The 19,925-nt window shown below is 48.6% G+C and overlaps 1 protein-coding gene across 4 annotated transcripts; it reads left to right on the top strand.

The window, feature by feature from the left end:
- Positions 1–6,675: 6,675 nt before the first annotated feature.
- Positions 6,676–19,782, top strand: TMEM222 (transmembrane protein 222). 4 transcript variants are annotated; one of them, XM_037828038.1, is made up of 6 exons: positions 6,676–6,934; positions 11,301–11,385; positions 12,668–12,699; positions 14,120–14,216; positions 14,308–14,438; positions 18,755–19,782. In XM_037828038.1, exons 1-6 carry the CDS (start codon positions 6,741–6,743, stop codon positions 18,765–18,767), a joined length of 552 nt encoding a protein of 183 aa, XP_037683966.1. In that variant the 5' UTR covers positions 6,676–6,740; the 3' UTR covers positions 18,768–19,782. The 4 variants fall into 4 exon arrangements, with proteins under 4 accessions (XP_037683966.1, XP_037683963.1, XP_037683965.1 ...); XM_037828035.1 differs by lacking the exon at positions 18,755–19,782 and adding an exon at positions 15,558–16,563 and having other exon boundaries at positions 6,703–6,934; XM_037828037.1 differs by lacking the exons at positions 6,676–6,934; positions 18,755–19,782 and adding exons at positions 6,950–7,140; positions 15,558–16,563.
- Positions 19,783–19,925: the final 143 nt, after the last annotated feature.

Here is a 19,925-nt window from a genome sequence, read left to right as displayed (position 1 = left end):
AACAGAATCGAGAGCCAGAAACATACCCACACAAATACAGTCAACTGATCTTTGACAAAGGAGCAAAGGCAATTCAATGTGAGAAAGAACAGTCTTCAACAAATGATGCTGGAACACTGGACAACCACATGCAAAAGAACAAAAGAATCTAGACACAGACTTCACACCTGTCACAAAAAATTAATGCAAAATGGATCATAAACCTAAATGTAAAACACATTCTAAAGTTTCTAGAAGATAACACAGGTGAAAGTCTAGATGATCTTGGGTTTAGTGATGAGTTTTCAGATGCAACACCAAAAGCACAGTCCATGAAAGAAAAAATTGTTAAATTGGACTTCATTAAAATGAAAAACTTCTGCTCTGTGAAAGGCACTGTTAAGAAAATGAAAAGACAAGCCACAGACCAGGAGGAAATATATCCAAAACGCATATCTGATAAAGGACTCATATCCAAAATATACAAAGAACTCTTAAAACTCAACAATAAGAAACTAACAGCCCAATTTAAAAATGGGCAAAAGACCTAAACATACACCTCACCAAGAAGACATAAAGATGGCAAATAAGCATATGAAGAGATGCTCAACACTGTATTATTAAGGAATTGCAAATTGAAACCACTCAGGCATACCACAATGCACCTGAACACAAAGGCTGGCGAGGATGTGGAGCAACAGAACTCTCGTTCATTGCTGGGGAGACTGCAAAATGGGACAGCCACTTTGGAAAACAGTTTGGCAATTTGTTACAAAGCTAAACATATGACTCAGCAATTGTCCTCCTAGGTGTAATTTACCCAAATGACTTGAAAACTTTTGTCCATGCAAAAACATGCACATAAATGTTTATAATTTATTCATAATTACCAAAAACTGAGAGCAACTAAGAGGATGTCCTTCAAAAGGTGAATGGATAAACAAACTGTGGTCCAGCCACCCAGTGGGATATTATTCAGCAATTAAAAAATGAGCTATCAAGTCAAGAAAAGACTTGAAAGAAACTTAAATGCATTTTGCTTAGTGAAAAAGCCACACTGAAAAGGCTATGTACTGTATGAGTCCACCTATAAAGTGCTTTCACATCTGAGATTCATCCAAAGCTCTGACCAGCCCTGCGGATAGAAAGGGTGGGGCTCAGAGAAGCCCACACAATGAAGATGTAGCAAAACAGACATTAGAACTTGAGACCCCTGTGTTTATGGTGGGCAAGTGTGGCCCCAGGAGGACTGCCACCTGTCTCTGTGCTTAGGAGCATACCAATACATGTTTGCAGAATGTAAAAGGTAATGAGAGATCTACTTGAGAGGTTCTCAGCCTTATCTGTACATCAGTCACCTGGGATGCTTTAAAAGCTACCAGAGCCCCACCCCAGAGATTGTTTTCATTGGTCTGGAGTGGGGCCCAGGTATCCATTATTTTAAGGCATTGCAGATTCACTCTAATGTGCAGCCAGAGCCAAGAACCACTGATCTAGCCCTATCTCCACACTGTACAAGTAGGGAGTTCCAGAAAGGGGCAGGTAAACAGGATGGGCTTGCCAAAAGACCCCAGTGAATTAGAGGCAAAGACAGGACTGGATCCCTGATCTCTGATTCCTAAGTCCAATTCTTTAAAAATCATTTTCTTTTAAGTTAACAAATCATGATACTTTTTGAGCTCCTCCTATGTACCAGACACAGGGACAGGCGCTGAATTAAAGAAAATGCACAGAACAAAGTCCCTGCCCTCCTGGAGCTTCCAAATTATCTGGAGGATGTGGCACAGTGAATACTGAGGTTGGACATGGTCCCTGAACGTTGGATTTCACTTTGAAACTGAGTTTCCTCCCCGGTAGATTACACAATCATTCACTGAGTGCCCCACCATGTGCCAGGCACTCTGCCAGGCCTGGGGTTACAGGCATGTCTGGCAGGGGAGGCAGCAGGAGAAAGGCATTCCGACGGACCTGATGGCAGGCTAGAGCTATGCTATTGTTCTTCTGTATCCTGCACCTGATCCATTTCTCTTTTGATAAATAGGTCCTCGTCCAAATGAGGCTATCGTTTGCACTATTTTCTGTTGATTTATAGACTTTCAGGCTGGTCTCAGCCTTGTCACTCTTTAATGGCCCTATAAGGGGTTACTAGCAGAGACAGCCCAGGGTCTGGGTTCAGAACTCCAACTCTGACTAATAGGTGCCTAGATGTCAGGCATGTCCATGAACCTCTCCAGGTTCCTTTTCCTCATTTGCAAAATGGATGCCATGATACCTGCTCTAGTTAACCTCACTGCATTACAGTGAGACTCCAACTCATAGTGAGATTACGTGCATCAAAGTGCTCTTGAACAAATAACAAAAGAAAAAAATAGATACATGGGATATCATCAATAATAAAAACTTGTGCCTCAAAGGACTTCATCATGAAAGACAACATACAGAATGGGAGAAAACATTTGGAAACCAAAATATCCGATACGGGTTTAATATACAGAATATATAAAGAAATTCTACCACTCAACAATAAAGAGACAAACAACCCAGCTTAAAAATGGGTAAAAGACTTGAATAGACATTTCTCCAAAGACATACACAAACGGCCAAAAAGCACATGAAAAGATGCTCAACATCCTTAGCCATTAGGGAAATGCAAATCAAAACCACAGTGAGATACCATTTCACACCCACTAGATGACTACTATTACAAAAAGAGAAAAAAACAAAATTACAAATGTTGGAGAGGATGTGAAGAAACAGAAACATTCACACATTGCTGGTGATAATGTAAAATGGTGTAGCCACTGTAGAAAGCAGTGTGACAGTTCCTTAGAAAGTTAAGTATAGAATTACCCTCTGACCTGGCAATTCCACTTCTAAGTATCTAACCAAAAGAACTGAAAGCAGGGACTCAAACATATTTTCACATTGATGTTCCTAACAGCATTATTCACAATTAGCAAAAGATGGAAGCAACCCAAGTGTCCAACAACAGATGAATGGATAAACAAATTGTGGTATATACATATAATAGAATATTACTCAAGTGTAAAAAGGAATGAAATTCTGATTCTTGCAACAACATGGATGAACCATAAAGACATCATGCTGAGTGAAATAAGCCAGACATGAAAAGACAAATACTGTCTGAGCTCACTAATATGAAATAATTAGATTAAGCAAATTCATAGAGTCAGAAACAAATACAGGTTACCAGGTGCCAGGGTGGGGGGTAGGTATGGGAAATTAATGATTAATTGGTACAGAATTTCTGTTTGGGGTGATGGAAAAGTTTTGGTCATGGGTGGTGGTGGTGGTGATAGTACAACATGATGAGTATAATTAACAGCACTGAATTATATATTTGAATGTGGTTAGAAAGGGAAATTTTAGTTTGTATATATGTTACTAGAATAAAAATTTTTAAAAAGACAACATAGGAGTGTACAACATGGTGAACCCTAGTGTAAACTATGGACTATGGTATTCCTCCTTCAGCTGTGACACACAAACCACACCGATACAAAGCATTAATAGGGAAAACTGCATGCTTGAGGGAGGTATGTGGGACTCTGTATTTTCTGCATGAGTTTTCTGAAAACCTACAACTTCTATAAAAAAAAAAAAAATTTAAGGAAGTGCTTTTTAAGTTGTTAAGGGTCCTAAAATTGTGACATGGTTTTTTACTGCTATAATAGCTAACACTGAGTGTTTACTGTGGGTCAAGCACTGTTCAAGTGTAGCATATCAAATAAACCTCAGAAGGATCTTACTGAATTATTTCCCATTTGAGAGATGAGGAAATTGGTGCCCTAACAAGTTTGGTTTCTTTCCTAAGGTATTACAGCCACTGACAGAGCTATGGTTCAAACACTGGACTGGCTGGCTGTCTCCTGAATTCACAAGTTTAACCATCACGCTTTAATGCCCGCTCTCAAATAGAAGACTTAGATTCTGTCCTAGCTCTGTTTTCTGTGACCTTGGGCAAGTTTGCCCATCTATAAAATGGGATGGGGAAGGAAGTAGTTTTATGAGCTGATATCTAAAGGATCATAAGGTCTGTTCTCAAATGGTTTTTTGCATGGTATTGGCCCCTGGATCTCCTCCCCACCTTGGAAAGACATCCTGGAGGACAGTTTAGGGCTTAATGGAGAGAGACCCAGTCTCCAGGAGCCAGAGAAGGTAATGATGGCAGTAATGAGGGAGCTGAGCGGAAAGGGCACAGAAGAGAGGACGCTGCCTCCCACACACCACACACTCAAGCACACACTGTGTCATGCCCAGCAGCTCCTCCAACCTGCAGCTGTTATCGTCCCTGCTCAGCCCTGCTTCCCTGGATTATTGATTGAGATGATTCTTCCCTAGAGCCCTTAAGGAGATCATCTATGGTCAACAAATAGGTCTGGCAGCATTCCCTGAGCAGTTCCTATCTGCCAGGTGCCGTGCTGGCTATAGGGACCAATAGATCCAGTCAGTCCCCTTCTCAAGGAGTTCACAGTCTCTTGGGGAGACAGACATGTAAACAGCTAATGCTAATGCAAGTTTACATGAATATTCAATAGAAACACAGGCTTCATGCTCTGGAAGCAAAGAAGAGGGAGTGTGCCACAAACCTTGAAAGGGGTGTAGGAGAGTAGGGGAAGGGCATTCCTGCTGAATGAATGGTATTAGCAGAGACATGAAGGTATGGAAGTGCACAGCCAGTGAGGCCACCTCTGAGCAAGTCCCAATCCCTTATGAGAGAAGAGGCTGGAAGGGAGGTTTGAGCCAGCCCATGGGGGGCCATGAATGCCAGCATGAGGAGTTAGATGGTCTGAGACAGGAGGTATGTTAACCCTAGGGGCTTTCTAATGGAGGTGAGAGGTGGGGGAGGCAGGTAAGGGCTCTCTGAGACTCGAAGGATGAGTGGAAGTTGGCCAGTTTAAGGGGGAGGGAAGCATTCCAGGCAGAGAGAACACTGTGTGCCAAGTCCCTGAGACATGAAATAGCATGGCACATGAGGGGAACTGAATAAAGGCCAAGATTGCTGTAATACAGCAACGAGTGAAAAAGAGGCAGGGTCCGGATGTTGCAGTGCCTTCTAGACCATGGTGAGATATTTGTTTTGTCTTAAGGTACAGTGGGAAACCATTGAAGGCTGTCAGATTAAATGCAGTACTCATTTTAGTCCTACTGAATTTGTGGCAGGCCTGTTACTTTGATTGTGTATTCAGCCACAGATACACCAAATGTTTAAAAGGCACCCACCAGCCCTGTGCTAGAATTATGGGTTGACAGTGATGGTAACAGTGACGGCAGAGGGATGTGTAAGGCAGAGCCCTTTCCATAAGCCTGTGGGTCCCAAAGTGATAACTATAGTGATGAAATCAAGGGATAATTTATTTATTCAGCAAACATATGCTGTGCACCTCAGCTACTCCACACCGTGTTAGATGGCTGGTTGCTGCCCCTCAAGGATCACACAATCTATACACATAGGTCACAGGAGAGGTACAAACATGCTTGAAGAATTTTGAGTGAGTTAGACTCACTTTTTGCTGTGATATCTGGAAGGACTTTTTTAAACATCCATTTACTCAATCATTCAATAAACAGTTAATGAGCATCTGCTCACCAGGAACTCTGCTAGCTACTGAGGTCAAGGACCTTACAGCTAGCTCCATAGCAGAAGAAATGCATTAAAATATTAGGCGCAGAAACAGCAGGCTTTCCACAGATCTGCATGAACTCAATGGAAGAAAGACTCTTCCCAAAGGGTGAAGCTCCCACCTTCCTGAACGGATGTGTCCCTACTTTGTTTCCTCTGACCTGATTTATAGCCCCTGCCTTCCTTCTTGCCTCCCTCATTTCGCCTGCACACCCCAGCAAACCCCGTTTTCTTTATCTTGCCATCCTTTACAAAGGCAAAAGACTCCCAAGATTTGAGCTTGGCTTCTCCATAAGCCTGTTGTGTGTGATCTCAATTACTTAATTTTTCGGGGCCTTTGTTTTCTCATTTGAACAAGGATGGGATCAGATCGCCTTAAGCTTTGTGACATCCCAGCCAGGACGATAGTCACACTCCCCTGCACAGTGAGCTCTGGACGGCCTGCCTGCCTTTGCTTAGCTGCACCCATCCCAACCCCCGCACCACCTGGCAAACGTCAAGACTCAGCTCAAGTATCTCACGGCAAGGGTCCCCTGATACTACACACACACCCCACACGCAGTATTTTAGACTGTACTTCCTTTGTCCTACCACTACATTGTGAGAGACCATAGAATGAAAAGGACAGAGGGATAGATTAAAGTTTGAGTCACGGCCGCTCACCTCATCCCTCACCTCTTGAGTCTCAAATTCTAACTTGTAACACGGGGAAAATATCTAATTCTCATGGGTCTAGCCAGTTTATGGAGATTAGAACCAATGTATGCCAAGTGCTTGGCACCTAAGTAGCACTTAATAAACAGCGGTTGTACCACACCTCTCGGGAGCCCTCCACTATACTGAATTATTAAGAGTTCTTTGTCGGTCTCCTGCGCGAGACTGTGAGCAGCCTGAAGGCATCCCTTCTGCAGCGGTGCAGTGAAGGAGGGAAGAAACGCCAGGCTGGCGGGCGCAGAGGGAACCGGGCAAGGCCGGCCCAGAGGGACGCGGCTCTAACCCCCGGGGGGAAGGCCCAGCGAAGCGGACCTCACCTCCGGGAAGTGACGCCACCGGGTGAGCGGCGCCGGACGTAGGACCAGCCGGAGCTAGGACCGGCCGGAGCCAGGCGCGCACAGCCATGGCGGAAGCGGAAGGGAGTTCTCCGCTCTTGTTGCCGCCGCCACCACCCCCGCCAGGGATGGCGGAAGTGGAGGTGCCGACGGCAGCCGAGACGGACATGAAGCAGTTCCGCGGTTCGAGTGGCTGCGCCATGGACGTGGAGCGGAGCCGTTTCCCCTACTGCGTGGTGTGGACGCCCATCCCCGTGCTCACGTGAGTCCCCTCCGGCGTCCGTGTGGGCACTAGGCGGGGTGATTACGGATGGGCCGCGACACGCAGCGGGCCCTTCCCTCTGACTCAGCCCACACACCTCGCCCATTCACCAGAAACCCCGCCACCCGCTCGCTGCCAGTTCCTGCTGACGGCTGGGACACGCCCCTCGCTCATTTCGCCGGGTCTGGTCCGGGAGAAAGACAATTGTAAGATCGGCGGGAGAGGTGGTGTGGCTGGGAATCTCGGGAGCTGTGGGCACATCCCACTTATGAGGAACTATCTTCATTCATTCACTGGTGTATTCATTCATGGAGCACGTGCTCATTGATCACTTAGTAAATTCAAGACACTCTGCTGGGTCTGGAAGCAAGAGTGGGAGTTTGGTTGGGACCACACAGGCTCTTGGGATGTCAACATTGGAAAGGCCCCTATAGATCTAGGAGTCCGACTGTTTGTCTCAAAGGTAAAGATGAAGATCACACACCATCTCAGTTGCAAAGCGATTTTAGGTCCCCAAGTTTTTTAAGTCCCAGAGTACCCGTCTCATAGACCAAGATTCTTTCTGTGGCACCAGCCTGAGTCAAGAGAGAAAACAGGTGCTGGAGAGCACTACTGCTGCCTTTTAAGGAGAGCTCCTGGGTGGGGGGAGCTGGTTTGCCCTCCTGTTTCATCCTTGAGACCTGATCATAGTAACTATTCCTCACAGTGCTGGACAGTTTGCCAAACTCATTTTCTCATTTCACACTCATTTCCTCTGAATTTCACAGCCACTTTCTGAGGTAGAAATTATCTTCTCAGATGAAGAAGCTGATCTTTCTGTACCATTAAGTGTCTTGTCCAGGTTCACAGGACTTATAAGCAGAAGCATCCAAAACTCACTCTTCTCGTTTCACAACTGTCACTCTTTCAGCTACATCTCCTCTTATCTCCCCTGATAGAATAGATTTGTTCCCTTTGTCAAAAACTGTCATGTGATACTATGGAGACAGGATAATTTTTGGCCTTATATGTTGCTGATCGAAAGTGACAGTAACTTTTGTAGTATGTGAAAATACTTTAGTTTTGTATTTTCAAATGCTTATGCATTTGCTTAAGAGCATCCAACTTTGAATCCTTTAAAAATAAAAATTTTAATAAAGTATGTTCATTTATTCATTCAGCATCCTTTTAACATATTTGCTAAGTGATTCCTCTGGGCCTGGAATAGTTTTAGGTGATGAGAGAATATACACTGTGAATATTACTAGACATCGTGTCCTGTCAGAGGGCTCACCCTCCAGCAGGAGGGGGAGAAAAAAAGAGAAAGAGATCAATTGACTGCTGTAGTGCATTGCCAACTTAGAGTGCATTGCTGACTTTAGAGTGCAGAGCTAGGGACAGCTGTGGCACAAGAGGGGTCATCTGTCCTTGGAGGAGGGAACTGAATCCAAAGATCTGTCCACCACCTCACAAATGTTGATATTTCTGCATGAAAAGCAGATAGTGGCTGCTGCTACCAATAAAAAGAGCTGTCATTGGATATTTACTCTGCTCTGGGTTCTATGCTAAACATTTTATATTCATTATCTCAACCTGATGAAAATAGATACTGTTGTTCCCATTTTGTAGATGAAGAAATAAAGGCTTTTTCTACTGACAAATTCTACCTCTCTAGAAAAAGCCTCAGGATCAGTAACTCATTCATTCATTATGTGATCTATTATGTGCTAGGTCCTGAGTAGATGGTAATCAGCAAAGCAGCTCTGGAGCCTGCCTTCATGGAACTTCCAAACTGACCAACTACTTTGCGGGCTTCTTCTTTGGGGGTTTACCCAGCTATGCTGTTGTCTCCAACCTTTATACTTCACTTCCGTCACCAGCCACCAGTTCACTTCTAGGGTGGGGAGTGCTAGGCAGATCCAGACACCACACCCCACACCCCCCACCAGATGCAAGGAGTTGGGTGGAGTGGTCTTGCACTCAGGGTCTGAAAAGCCAGATGAGATACTTTCCCATAATTCTGAGTGTCCACCCTGTAGCCACTGTGGCTCATCGGCAACTTGTTCTATACCAATCAGCCAATTGGATAACAAGTATTTACTGAATATATTATGTCATGATAACAGTATTAAGCAGCTAACAAGTGCCAGGCAACAGAACTAAGCACTTTACAAGAATATTCTATTTAATCCTTATGATAACCCCCTATCCTCACTATGGACTTCTCATAGCTGAAGAGATGGGACTGAGTGACCAAGACAAAGTCCCTGCTCTCCTTGAGCTTATGTCCTAGTGCACAGAGGCAGATGTAAACATGTAAGTCAACAGGATGATTTCAGTCAGTGGGAAATACTATGAAGAAATTAAAGCAGAGCAATGGGATCTGAGGGCCTGGGGTTGTGTGTGGCTTCTCTAGAAGACATGGTCAGGGAAGGCCTCTGAAGAGTTAACAATTGAGCTGAGGTCTACACCATGAGCCGGCTGTGTGAAGCTCTGGGGGAAGACTGTTCCAGGCAGAGGGAAGGGTGAATGCAAAGACATGGAGGTGGGAGGATTGGGCCTGTTTTGGGAATCAGAAGTGGGCAGTAGCTAGCAAGTAGAGTGAGATGAGGTTCAAGAGATAAGCAGGGCCAAACCGTTGGAAGGAGTTTGAATTGTATTAGAAGTGTAATAGAAAGCCATGATTGGGGGTTAAACAGGATAATGATGGAATCTGAATTATGTTTTAAAAAGACCGCTCAAGCCCACCGTCCTCTCAGGTGCCTGGGCTGCATCCTGGGAGACCTCTATCCTGTCAGTCATAAAACTGCTCATTCTCCTTTTTAAATATCTTTTTAATCCATCTGCTTCTCACTAACCCACTGCCAATACTCTAGTGAAAGCCACCATCATCTCCTGCTGGGATTACAGCAGTAGCCTCCTCCTCTCTACTCCCTCCACCACTCCCCTTCATCCCACACTCCAACCACGTCCCTCCTATTCTCCAGACACTTTGCTGCCTGGGAAGTTTGTTTTCTGCATGTTGATACCATCCTTTCATGGGTAAAAGTTAAAAGCCACCTACTCTGTGAAGTACTTGCTGGCCCCACCACAGTCCTATGTAATCCCTGCCTTGAGCGGCACCTCTAGGCTTTGTTTCCCCCTCTCTAGCAGGGTGCTTGGAGCTCAGGCCAAGGTGGCCCTCTCAGCCTTGAGAACCAGGACCTGGCCACTGGCCCTGTGCATCCCTGGTAAACATGGCCCTGTAGGGCCAGCTGACTGCGGCAGATTTGGGCTTCCTGTACATTCTGCATATTAGGGCCCATCTGAGATTTGGTTTTTAAAAAATGCCCATGGCTCAAAAAAAAAATTTGAACTTTTAGTTCCTGGCATACACCATATTTTTCCCCTGATCTCTACCCTTGCAACTCCCCCTCTCCCCCACAGACTGGTTTAAATGTCCTCCCCTCCCTTTTCCACGTTTTAAATCCTTTTTCCACTTTTTAAATGAAGTACAGTTTAGTAGTTACTAAACTGTAAAGTGCACAAGTCTTATACATCCCACTCGGTGAATTTTTGCACTGTATACAGTCATGTAGCTGCCACCCCAGACAAGATAGAAAATACTTCCAGTACCCAAAAGGTTCCCCTCTGCCCCCTCGCAGTCAGTTTACTACAACCAAAGATTTGTTGTGCCTTTTCTTGAACTTTATATAAACAAAATCATGTTATGTACTCTTGTGGACAGCTTCCTTCACTCGGTCTCATGGCGGTGAGAATCTGCTGTGTGTAGCAGAAATTTGCTCTTTTTCATTGTTCTGTAGTATTTCATTGTATGACTGTACCATAATTTATTTTTTTCATTTGACTATTGTTGGACACTTGGATTATTTGTAGTTATTTTCTCTTCAAGTTTATTGAGATACAACTAACATACAACAAAGGGCACACATTTTACAGTTCTGTGAATTTTGACAAATGTTTCTAGCTATGTTGAATAAAGATGCTGTGGACATTCTGGTGACACAAGCAGTCATTTCTGTTGATTATATACTCAAAGTGGAATTGCTGCAGCATAGAGTACATAGTCAAACTGTTTTCCAAAGTGGTAGAAACAATTTACCCTCCCACCAGCAGTGAATGAGAGTTCTCTCTGCTCCTCATCCTTACCCAGCCTTGGTGTTTTCAGTCCTTTGAGTTACTGCCATTCTGGTGGGCTGCAGTGGTATCTTGTGCTGTTAATTTGCAGTTGCCTCCCTCTGGGTTTCCCTCTGGACCATCCTCTCACAGCACCCATCACACTGCATCATGTTCATGCCCCCACACTGTATGGAGCGTCACCAGTGTCTGTCTGCTTGGGTGAAAGATGCCCTAAGCTCAGCCCTTTGGCTATCCTTTTTTCTTGCAGGTGGTTTTTCCCCATCATTGGCCACATGGGCATCTGCACATCCACAGGAGTCATTCGTGACTTTGCCGGCCCCTACTTTGTCTCGGTGAGTCCCCATTCTGCCCCCTCTGGAGAATCCCAAGGCTTAAGTGCAAGGCTGGCCTGTCTTGCCTGCTGGCAGGTTTGGTATTTCCCCAGACCCAGGAGAATGCAGATAACACCCAGTCCCGCCCCTGGCCCTCCATCTCTCACAAGTGTTTGACCCCTGTCCCCCTTCTCTTGCCTCCAGGACAGGCCAGGAGGGCAGTGTGACCGAAAGGATTCTTAAGTAACTGACCCAGTCCTTTGCCCCCACCTCTGGGGTACCAAGACATGGGTAGGGGTTAGAGGCAAGAGTGGAGAGTCAGACCACCCAGGAACCACAACTATGGACCTTCAGAAGGTGGGAGTCACGAGGTGGTGGGTGAAGGGGAGGCTGACTTGGTTCCCTGGGTGTGGCCATGGAGAAGAGGGAGTGGGGCTTCTAGAATGAACCAGCTTGTGTTCCCAGGTCTGTCCCGTGGGGTTGTGACCAAGATGGAGCCATTGGGCTTGCTCAGATGCATCATCCTGCCTCGTACCAGATTGCCACTTCATCCGAGGCTGGAGTGAAGGGATGTGGTGGCCCCAACCTGTTTATAGTAATAGTCATCATGATCATCTTTACACGACTAAAGGTCTATCACTTTGCACTTAAAAATACTTTTACTCCATTACTTTCCCTGTCACATGTTTTTATGACAGTTGAGATTATGCTGCATATAGGGCACGACTCTTCTAGGCAGACACTTCTTTGACCAACTCGGTCAGCAGATTCTGAACCCAGAATCTGTCTCCGTCTAACTCCTGCCACCCCAGGTCTCAAGTTGTGAGTCTAGGATTTTGCTGAAATGTTTCCCTCATAGGGAGCTTCTCAGGACCCAGTAATCCCAGCTCTGCTCTGAATGCAGTCAGACTGCCGGTGCACCCCCAGTTGCAGAGATGGGCTCTGTGGGTACCACCATTGTTGGGTTGAAAGATCAAGGGGTTGTTGTCATTTACACCACAAGGGAAACCACCTCCCCATGATCAAAGATCAGAAAAGATTGAGTACAGAACTTGGAGAAAATGAGGCCGGAGAGGGTGAGAGAACTACCTTGGGAGCCACCCAGAGGGCCATCCAGAGCCTAGCCCACTGTCTCCCAGTGTGGTGCTCCGTGCACTCCTGCACAGCCTAATGCCCACAGAAAAGTTGCCCCTTGGACTTTAGATCCCGTAGCAGCTCCAAGCAGAGCCTGCGCCAGTGACCCAGGGCTGTCTTCCTGGCTCGATGCAGGTTCCCCACTGACCTCTGCTCTTGTCCCTCACAGGAAGACAACATGGCCTTTGGGAAGCCTGCCAAGTAAGTGACAGACGCTCTTGTGACTGATCCTAGAGCCAGATTCCTCCTGACCGGAGTAGCAGGCTGGGCCTTCAGGGGCGCAGCAGGAATCCAGCACCCTGGGGACAAGGTGTGGAGGGGAGGGACAGGCAGGACCCACCAAAGCATAGCAGCCTTGTACCAAGCACCCATTGTCTGCTGGGCTTACCTGTAGACCACCTAGGCCTTGCCCCAGCCTCAGCACCCACATTTTCAGCTCCACTGGGAGGGTGAAGCAAGGGAAGTGACCACACCACATGATTCTCTTGTTCATGGAAGTGGCAGAGCTGTACTTGAGGGGGCGAACAAGCCATTTAAGGTATAAAGATTTGGAACTCTGCTGAAAAGTTCTGGTTGGAGAGAATGAAAGCAGTTCAGGCCCCCTGGGAACCATGGCTGGTCTGTTGGGGAATTTGGGTCTTTGTTTTTTCTGTCTTGGGAACCCACCTCAGCTGTGGGCCTGGTGACAACCCCTCAGTCATCAGAGTGCTCCAAACAGTATCATGTACTCTTTGCCTAGGAGGGGTAGACAGGGAAGGAGCATCCCAGGGCCCAGAGAAGAGTTCATGACCCACACAGAGGACCCTGGAGTGGGGCTCCCCCTTTTACTTTCCCCAGGCAGGTAGAAATGTGGTCCGACGGCCCCAGGCTGGTTGTTTGCTGCCAGGAGGCCCTCTGAGGACAGTTTCAAGGGCACCTGTTTCCAGGCAGTTGCCCCTGAACGTTCCCAGTCCAAGCCACCAGCATTTCTCGCCACTCCAGGCTCCTGTGCCAAGCCGTTCCCCACAGCCAGAGGGCGCTCTCACCCCAGCACTCCCTGGCTGGAACCCTTTGGGGCACTCCATTGCTTGGAACTTGGCATTTCTCATCTAGTTTGGTGTTTATGAGTTTTAGTTCCACTGTCTTCTTTCACGCTCACTCCATCAAGGGGAGACCTTGGGGAGAATACTTGCTAACAGGTAACTCTTTAGTGTGTCACTCAAGTCCCCTCCCACCAGCGTCTCCAGCCTCACATTCCAGTGGTCCATCACTGTGGTACATGCTGCACCGTTTTTTGCCTCTCACTTTGGTCAAGTTGTTGTCTCTGCCTCGAATGCCCACACAGCCCCTTTCTGTGCCTGGCTAACTCCTCTTTCTTCACCCCGGACTCAGGGGTCCCTCCAGGAAGCCTTCTCACACCTCCCAACTGGTTTAGTTCCATCTCCTCCCCAGGGTCTTCTGTGGCACTGGATGCATCACACTGTATTGAAATTGTCTGGGACTCTCTCCCTGGAGCTGGTTGACCCCTGCAGCCCCAGCACCCAGGTCAGGGCTGGGTGCAGGGCTGGCATCAAGGACTATTTGTGGATCTGAGCAGCCACAAGGAAGTGGAGCCAGTGCCCAGAATCCCTCTCTACCTCAGGTACTGGAAGTTGGACCCTGCTCAGGTCTATGCTAGCGGACCCAATGCGTGGGACACAGCCGTGCACGATGCCTCTGAGGAGTACAAGCACCGCATGGTAGGTGGGCTGGGCCAGGGCAGGTACTCGGAGGATGGGGCCAGGGTGGAGGGTTTCCCTGCAGCCCAGCTAACCCTTCATGTGCCTCCAGCACAATCTCTGCTGTGACAACTGCCACTCACATGTGGCATTGGCCCTGAACTTGATGCGCTACAACAACAGCACCAACTGGAACATGGTGACGCTCTGCTTCTTCTGCCTGCTCTATGGGAAATATGTCAGGTGAGCTGCCCTCTTCCCGCCCCCTAGAACAGCTCTCCCAAGGATCACAGCAAAGCCAGTTCTGGAATCCTTCATCGAGCAGGGAGGAAGCAGAGGCCACTTGGAGCCATGAAGGGTTTCAGTCGGAGAGGGAGGTGGCTGTGTTAAAGGCATGGAGCACTGGACTCGGTCCAGCTTCACCTGGGTCCTCAGCCCAGCTCAGTCCCTTGCTCACATTTGAGACTTGGGTGAGTGCTGTGCCTTGTGAAATGGGGCTAATGATGCTGGCTCTCCAGAGAGGCTGTGAGGCTACAGGATGGTGTGGCCACCATCTTTAACCACCCCTGAAGGCTCCCTTCCCAAGCATCCCTTGTCGGAGGCGGGGATCTAGGCAGTGGGCCCCAGTGGAGGCCCGGGAAGGCCTTTGAAGCCACAGCTCTGTGAGGTCAAAGGCATTAGTCCCAATTCACAGGTGAGAAAAGTTCTCAGAGAGGTTAATCGACTTATCCATGGTCCCACAGCACAGCCACAGCACAGCCCAGACTTGGGAGCTGGCACACCCTGGCTATTTCAGCCCCTTCTCTCCAAGCTTTCCTCTAGTGGTGCTCATCACTGGAGCTCCCAAAAAGGAGACCCTTGGGGGTCTTTTTTGAGTCCTGGGAGGCCTTTGAAGGACCCTGGGCTTGACCCCAGGGTCCAGACTCTCTCCCGGGTTCCAGCCACGATAGTGTGCCAACTCCTGCCATCCCCTCCCCTCCTAGCAGGCCCCCTTATGAGGGCTGTTGGCACAGGGCACTCTTGGTCCTCTCCCTGGAGACTTCTCCCAGAGGCAGGGGTGATTACAGATGGAGCCAGTGAAGCCTGGCAAGGGTGAGCACATCTGAACTCGCCCAGGGAGGTGTCAGCAAATCACCAGCAGCCTGCACAGAACCTGCCACGGGTGGTTGGGGTCCTCCACAGTGGGTGCCTTGCAGCCCACGACCTCAGTTGATGAAGTTTGGAGATGAGGGAGTAGTTCCAGGGGTGTCTTAGGGGGAGCAGCTGCATCACAGGCCTCTGGAGGGACAGGCTCGGAGCTGCACTCCTGCCCACCTGGCCCTGCCCCCTGCCCACCTGTGCTCCTTCTCCCTCCTCGCTCAGCATCGGGGCCTTCGTGAAGACCTGGCTGCCCTTCACGCTCCTCCTGGGCATCATCCTAACTGTCAGCCTGGTTCTTAACCTGCGGTGATGGCTCCGGACCCACCAGCCTCCTGAGGAGGCAGCCACCACTCCTTTTGGTTCTAGATTCTTTGTCCTCACCTCAAAAGGCAGGGATGGGCCTGCTGTTTTCCACCTGGATCTCTGGGCAAGGTGGGATGGGATGGGAGTTGAGGAGGAGCGTGGGGCGGGGGTGTTTGCACTTGTGCCTCAGCAGTTCCCTGTCCCCTCCCCCCCCACGCTTGTGACCCCTGCCCTTGAGGTGCCCTCATTGTTTTTCTATTGGGTGGGCCTTAGCTTTCCCTCTGTAGAGTCCTCCTGCCACTGCCTGCTGGGCTCCTCATGCCTCAGCCCCTTTGGCACGTCAGATGTCGTTCTTGGGCCCAGTGCCCAGTGGGGAGAGGGGAGGGTATTTGGACCCACAGGGCAAGGTGGCACACCTCCTGCTGTTAGTTCTGGTCCCAGTTGGGCAGGGTACAGGCGGTCACTAAGAAGTCTGTAAAAGCTAAGCTGCCCTGGGGCCTTTACCACTGGCTTCTGGAATGGTCCAGATGGGCTGGATGCAAACCCCCACCCCCCAGGTGTTTACTAGAAGCTGCACTAGGGGTAGCTTGTGCCCCTTCTCCTGGCATTTTCCAGTCCCTGCAGCCCCTTCTTCCCACTCTAAAGGCCTCCCCACTCATGGTCCATGTGTCCCATGCCAGCCAGAGCAGTGTAAGCCACACTTGGCCCCTGCCCCAGGAGTGGTCTCATGGAGGGGATCCTTGGGCCTGTCAGCAGCCCATGCCATCAGGGAGCTGGAGGGAGTCTGTTGCTGCCCACGTGGCTACAGCTCCTCCTTTTCTTCAAGTTATCAAAAAGGGCCCTGGGCTGCCCACCTCATCCCCCTACCCCATGGACTCCTGTGTGAGGGGCTCCCTGGGTGAGGCAATAAAGAGTTTTGATTCCAGATGGTGTCCTGTCATTGTTTCCCCCCTCTCTGTGTCCCTAGCCCCTTTGACTCCTATCTTCTTGGTGTCCTTGGCTACCTGCACCCCCCGGCGAGGGGTCTGGTTGAGGCCACCTTCATTGCCTGGAATTCACAGAGACGTCAGCCTCCCTCAGGTACTTCCTGCTCCTGTGCCCAGGTTGTGGGCTGCCCCAGCATTCTCCTCTTTCCACCATTCCAGTGTTCTCGCCTTGAGGCAAGCAAGTACTGAAACCCCTCCCATAGTCCCTATTGGGAAGAACTTGGCAGTGGGGGGAGAGTTGGGGCTAAGGAGGCCTGTGCTTTAACTGGGCAGACCAGAACCCTGGGCCTGTCCACTCAAGCAGGTGCACAGACTGGGATAAGCCAAGCCCCCGGCCCTGTCACATCCCTGTCACTCTTCGCCCAGTTCATCGCGTGCAGAACCATTGGTCCTGTTACTGCCTGCTCTGCAGCACCTCCAGACCTCTGCCATTCGAGGCCCTCTGTGGTCAAACCACACCTCCAGCCTCGACACCCTCTGCACACCCTGCTCACCAGGGAGGTGGGTGGCACCTGGTCTCCAGCACCGACCTGCTCTAGTCCTTTGCTTTCCTCCTACTGAAAGTGGCATTTCTTCCCAAGGCCCACCTTAAAAGCTACCTCCTTGGTGAAGCCTTTCTTGACTGTGCCCTTGTGCCATGTGTCAGTTGAACTAGTCCAGGGTTTGGTCTCTGACTGCCCCGAGGGCACTCGTGCTCATCACAGGCTCTAGCTGCTGGCCATCGGGGTCCCGGGCGGAGGTCTGTGGGCTCATGCCAGCCCCTGCAGAGCTGTGGCTTCTGAGCCCAGTTCCTCCAGGGCGAGGCCGAGGTGACTCCTCCCTGCTTCAGAGCGATTCCTTGTCAAAAATTGTGTGCATCTCAGAATTGGTTGGGGAAAAAAGAGAAGTTCCACTACTTAGGACAACCCACCCAGCGTGATGGTTTAAAAGGGTTTTAAGGGCTGCAACAGCAGCAGAACTAAAATTTAATGTTGGGAAGACAGGACAAACAGGTGCCATAAAAATAACCAACAGTTGAGTGTTTACTGTGTGCTAGGCCTTGTTCTAAAGGGTCATTTCATCTTCACAACAGCCCCCTGAGGTAGGCGCTGTCATCCCCAGTTTACAGATGACACAAGCCCGGAGAAGCAATGCAATTTGCTCAAGGTCACAGGACGAGCAGCACCACGACTCAGGTCTGGCTCCACAGCCCCTCCTTGGAGCCTCCCTGCGAGGTGTCCTCACTGCAGCACCAGGAGTGGACGAGAGGAGGGGCTGCGTCCCCAAAGGGATGGGCGCTGTTACCCCCGGAGGAGGGAGAAGGGATGCCGGAGGCAAGAAACCCAGAAACAAAGAACCAAGAATGGGCTTTCTTTGGGGAAAGAAGACCTAGGATCCAGTTGGTGAAGCTTTATACCATATCCCTATTTATACATTTTCATTTAAAGTTTTCTTTTAAATAAATAATGTAGGCCTATGACTTAAAAAAAAAAAAAAACTTCAAAAGGTACAAAAGGGTTTGTCTCATTTTTAATTAAAAAGACACTGTACAACATCAAATAATTAAAAAAAAATTCTTCAAATGCCTTAACTGCTACTTTTACTTTTATTGCATGTTTCCATTCCTGTGCTTATGTATTTTAAGATATTTTAATTGAGGAGCATACCATTTTATATTTGTTACTTATACTGTATATTTCATATGGCTATATATATTGAGGTTGGTTTTTTTTTTAATTTCATAAGCCATTAACCTAATTCTGGGCATTTGGTTGCTTGCTGCTAACTTTGCAGTAAGCATTTTTAAACATGAAGCTGTTTTGGGGTTGAATTTTATTCTTGATGTGGGATTTACCCAGGAGTGAGATCTCTGGTCTGTGCTTATGAATCTTGATATCACGATGCTTTGCGGAAGGGTTGCACTAATTTACATCATCTTTAGCAATGAGCAAATGGATCAGTTTTAGCACAATTTTACCATTGTTGGGGGTTGAATTCATATCACTTTCCCTCTTTTGAAGTGGGGTTTCACTGTTTTTTGTTCTATCTGTATTGAATTTTTAATTTAATAATTAAAAAAAAAAAAAAAACAGAAAATGCTCCTTACGCTAGTCTTACAAGATGGCCACCACTGTTGTCCCTGTCTTACAGAGGGAGAGAGTGAGCCTGGTCCAAGGCCAGTGGGGATCCCGTGGCAGAGCTGGAGTGTAACACAGATCTTTTGGCTTCCGGGAGCCTGGCTCTTACCCGTGGACAGCTGCCTAGAAACTAGCTGCGGTGTGGAGACCCAGAACTCGCCGCAGAAGGACTACGGACTGGTCCTGTGAGGGGGACACACAGTGGGGAAGCCTTCCAGCAGTTGGAGGGGGGCACAAATGGACTAGGGATGTTGAGACAGGAAATAGAGTCTGTGGCCAAGGCTCGAGAGACCTAGGAGAGAAGGATGGTCAGAGAGGATTTATGGTGAGGAGCCTAAGGGTCAGGCTTCAGGGTCAGGCAGCCCAAGAGGAGGCTGCACTGTCTTGGGAGTTGGTTACACTTGTCAGTGACCGTGTTTGAGGGGGTCTGGACTGGTATGGAGCATATTTGTGAGTGGGCCAGAGGGTTACTTACCCAGGTTGTCCCCTGGTGCCTTCCAAAGCGAGGGAAATGACGAAAGTGGCGTGTTGGAAAGGGCCTCTCTGACAACTGTGGAATAAGGGGCTGGAGGGGGCAAGTATGAAATCAGGGAGACCAGAGAGAAGGAAGCTTCCAGAAGAGGCTGAGCAGACACTGATATTTGGGCAGCATTGGGGCGGACAGAGAAGCACAGATGGAAGATCCCTGGAGGAAAGAGTGGGTCACAACCATGACCAGCAGGGAGAAGCAGGAGGCCTGGGGGACTGGTCGATGGGAGCTGTTTACAGAAGTGGGAACCTGGAAATAAGGTTTCAGTGTGGAGGGAGCCAGATGAGTTCAGGTTGAGAGGACAGCAGGAGGGGTGGCCGGAAACACCAGAGTCCAGGATGGTAGCAGCCATAGGAAAATCAGCACAGAGAGAGGAAGGGAAATTAAGAAACCCGAGGAGGAAACAATGAAGTCTGATGTCTTCCAGGGGTGGGGATTGCTGACAGGTAGGAGGGAGCCTAGAAAAACATCCCTGGGAGGAGCCAGGACCAGGATGGTGGGAGGGGCTGAGGATGCTGTAGGCTGTTCTTTTTTTTTTTTTCCCCCATCATGCAGCATTCTCTATTTTTAAAAAATGGCATTAAAGTCTAAGAGGTTTTGGTCTGGTCATTACATGGTCCTCAATGCAAGAAGATGGTAGAGCTGAGTCCCCAGG

This window comes from Choloepus didactylus, chromosome 2 (genome assembly GCF_015220235.1).
Source record: "Choloepus didactylus isolate mChoDid1 chromosome 2, mChoDid1.pri, whole genome shotgun sequence".
Lineage (NCBI taxonomy): Eukaryota > Metazoa > Chordata > Mammalia > Pilosa > Megalonychidae > Choloepus > Choloepus didactylus.
This window is presented reverse-complemented; position numbering and strand designations above follow the sequence as displayed.

Bases quoted from the DNA above. Each gene is read 5' to 3' on its own strand.
- TMEM222 (XM_037828034.1), top strand. From the start codon at position 16,296: ATGGTCCATGTGTCCCATGCCAGCCAGAGCAGTGTAAGCCACACTTGG. The intron at 16,719-17,696 runs GTACTTCCTGCT...TCTTCACAACAG, and splicing joins GAGACGTCAGCCTCCCTCAG to CCCCCTGAGGTAGGCGCTGT. The intron at 17,800-18,754 runs GTCTGGCTCCAC...CCTGTCTTACAG, and splicing joins CGAGCAGCACCACGACTCAG to AGGGAGAGAGTGAGCCTGGT.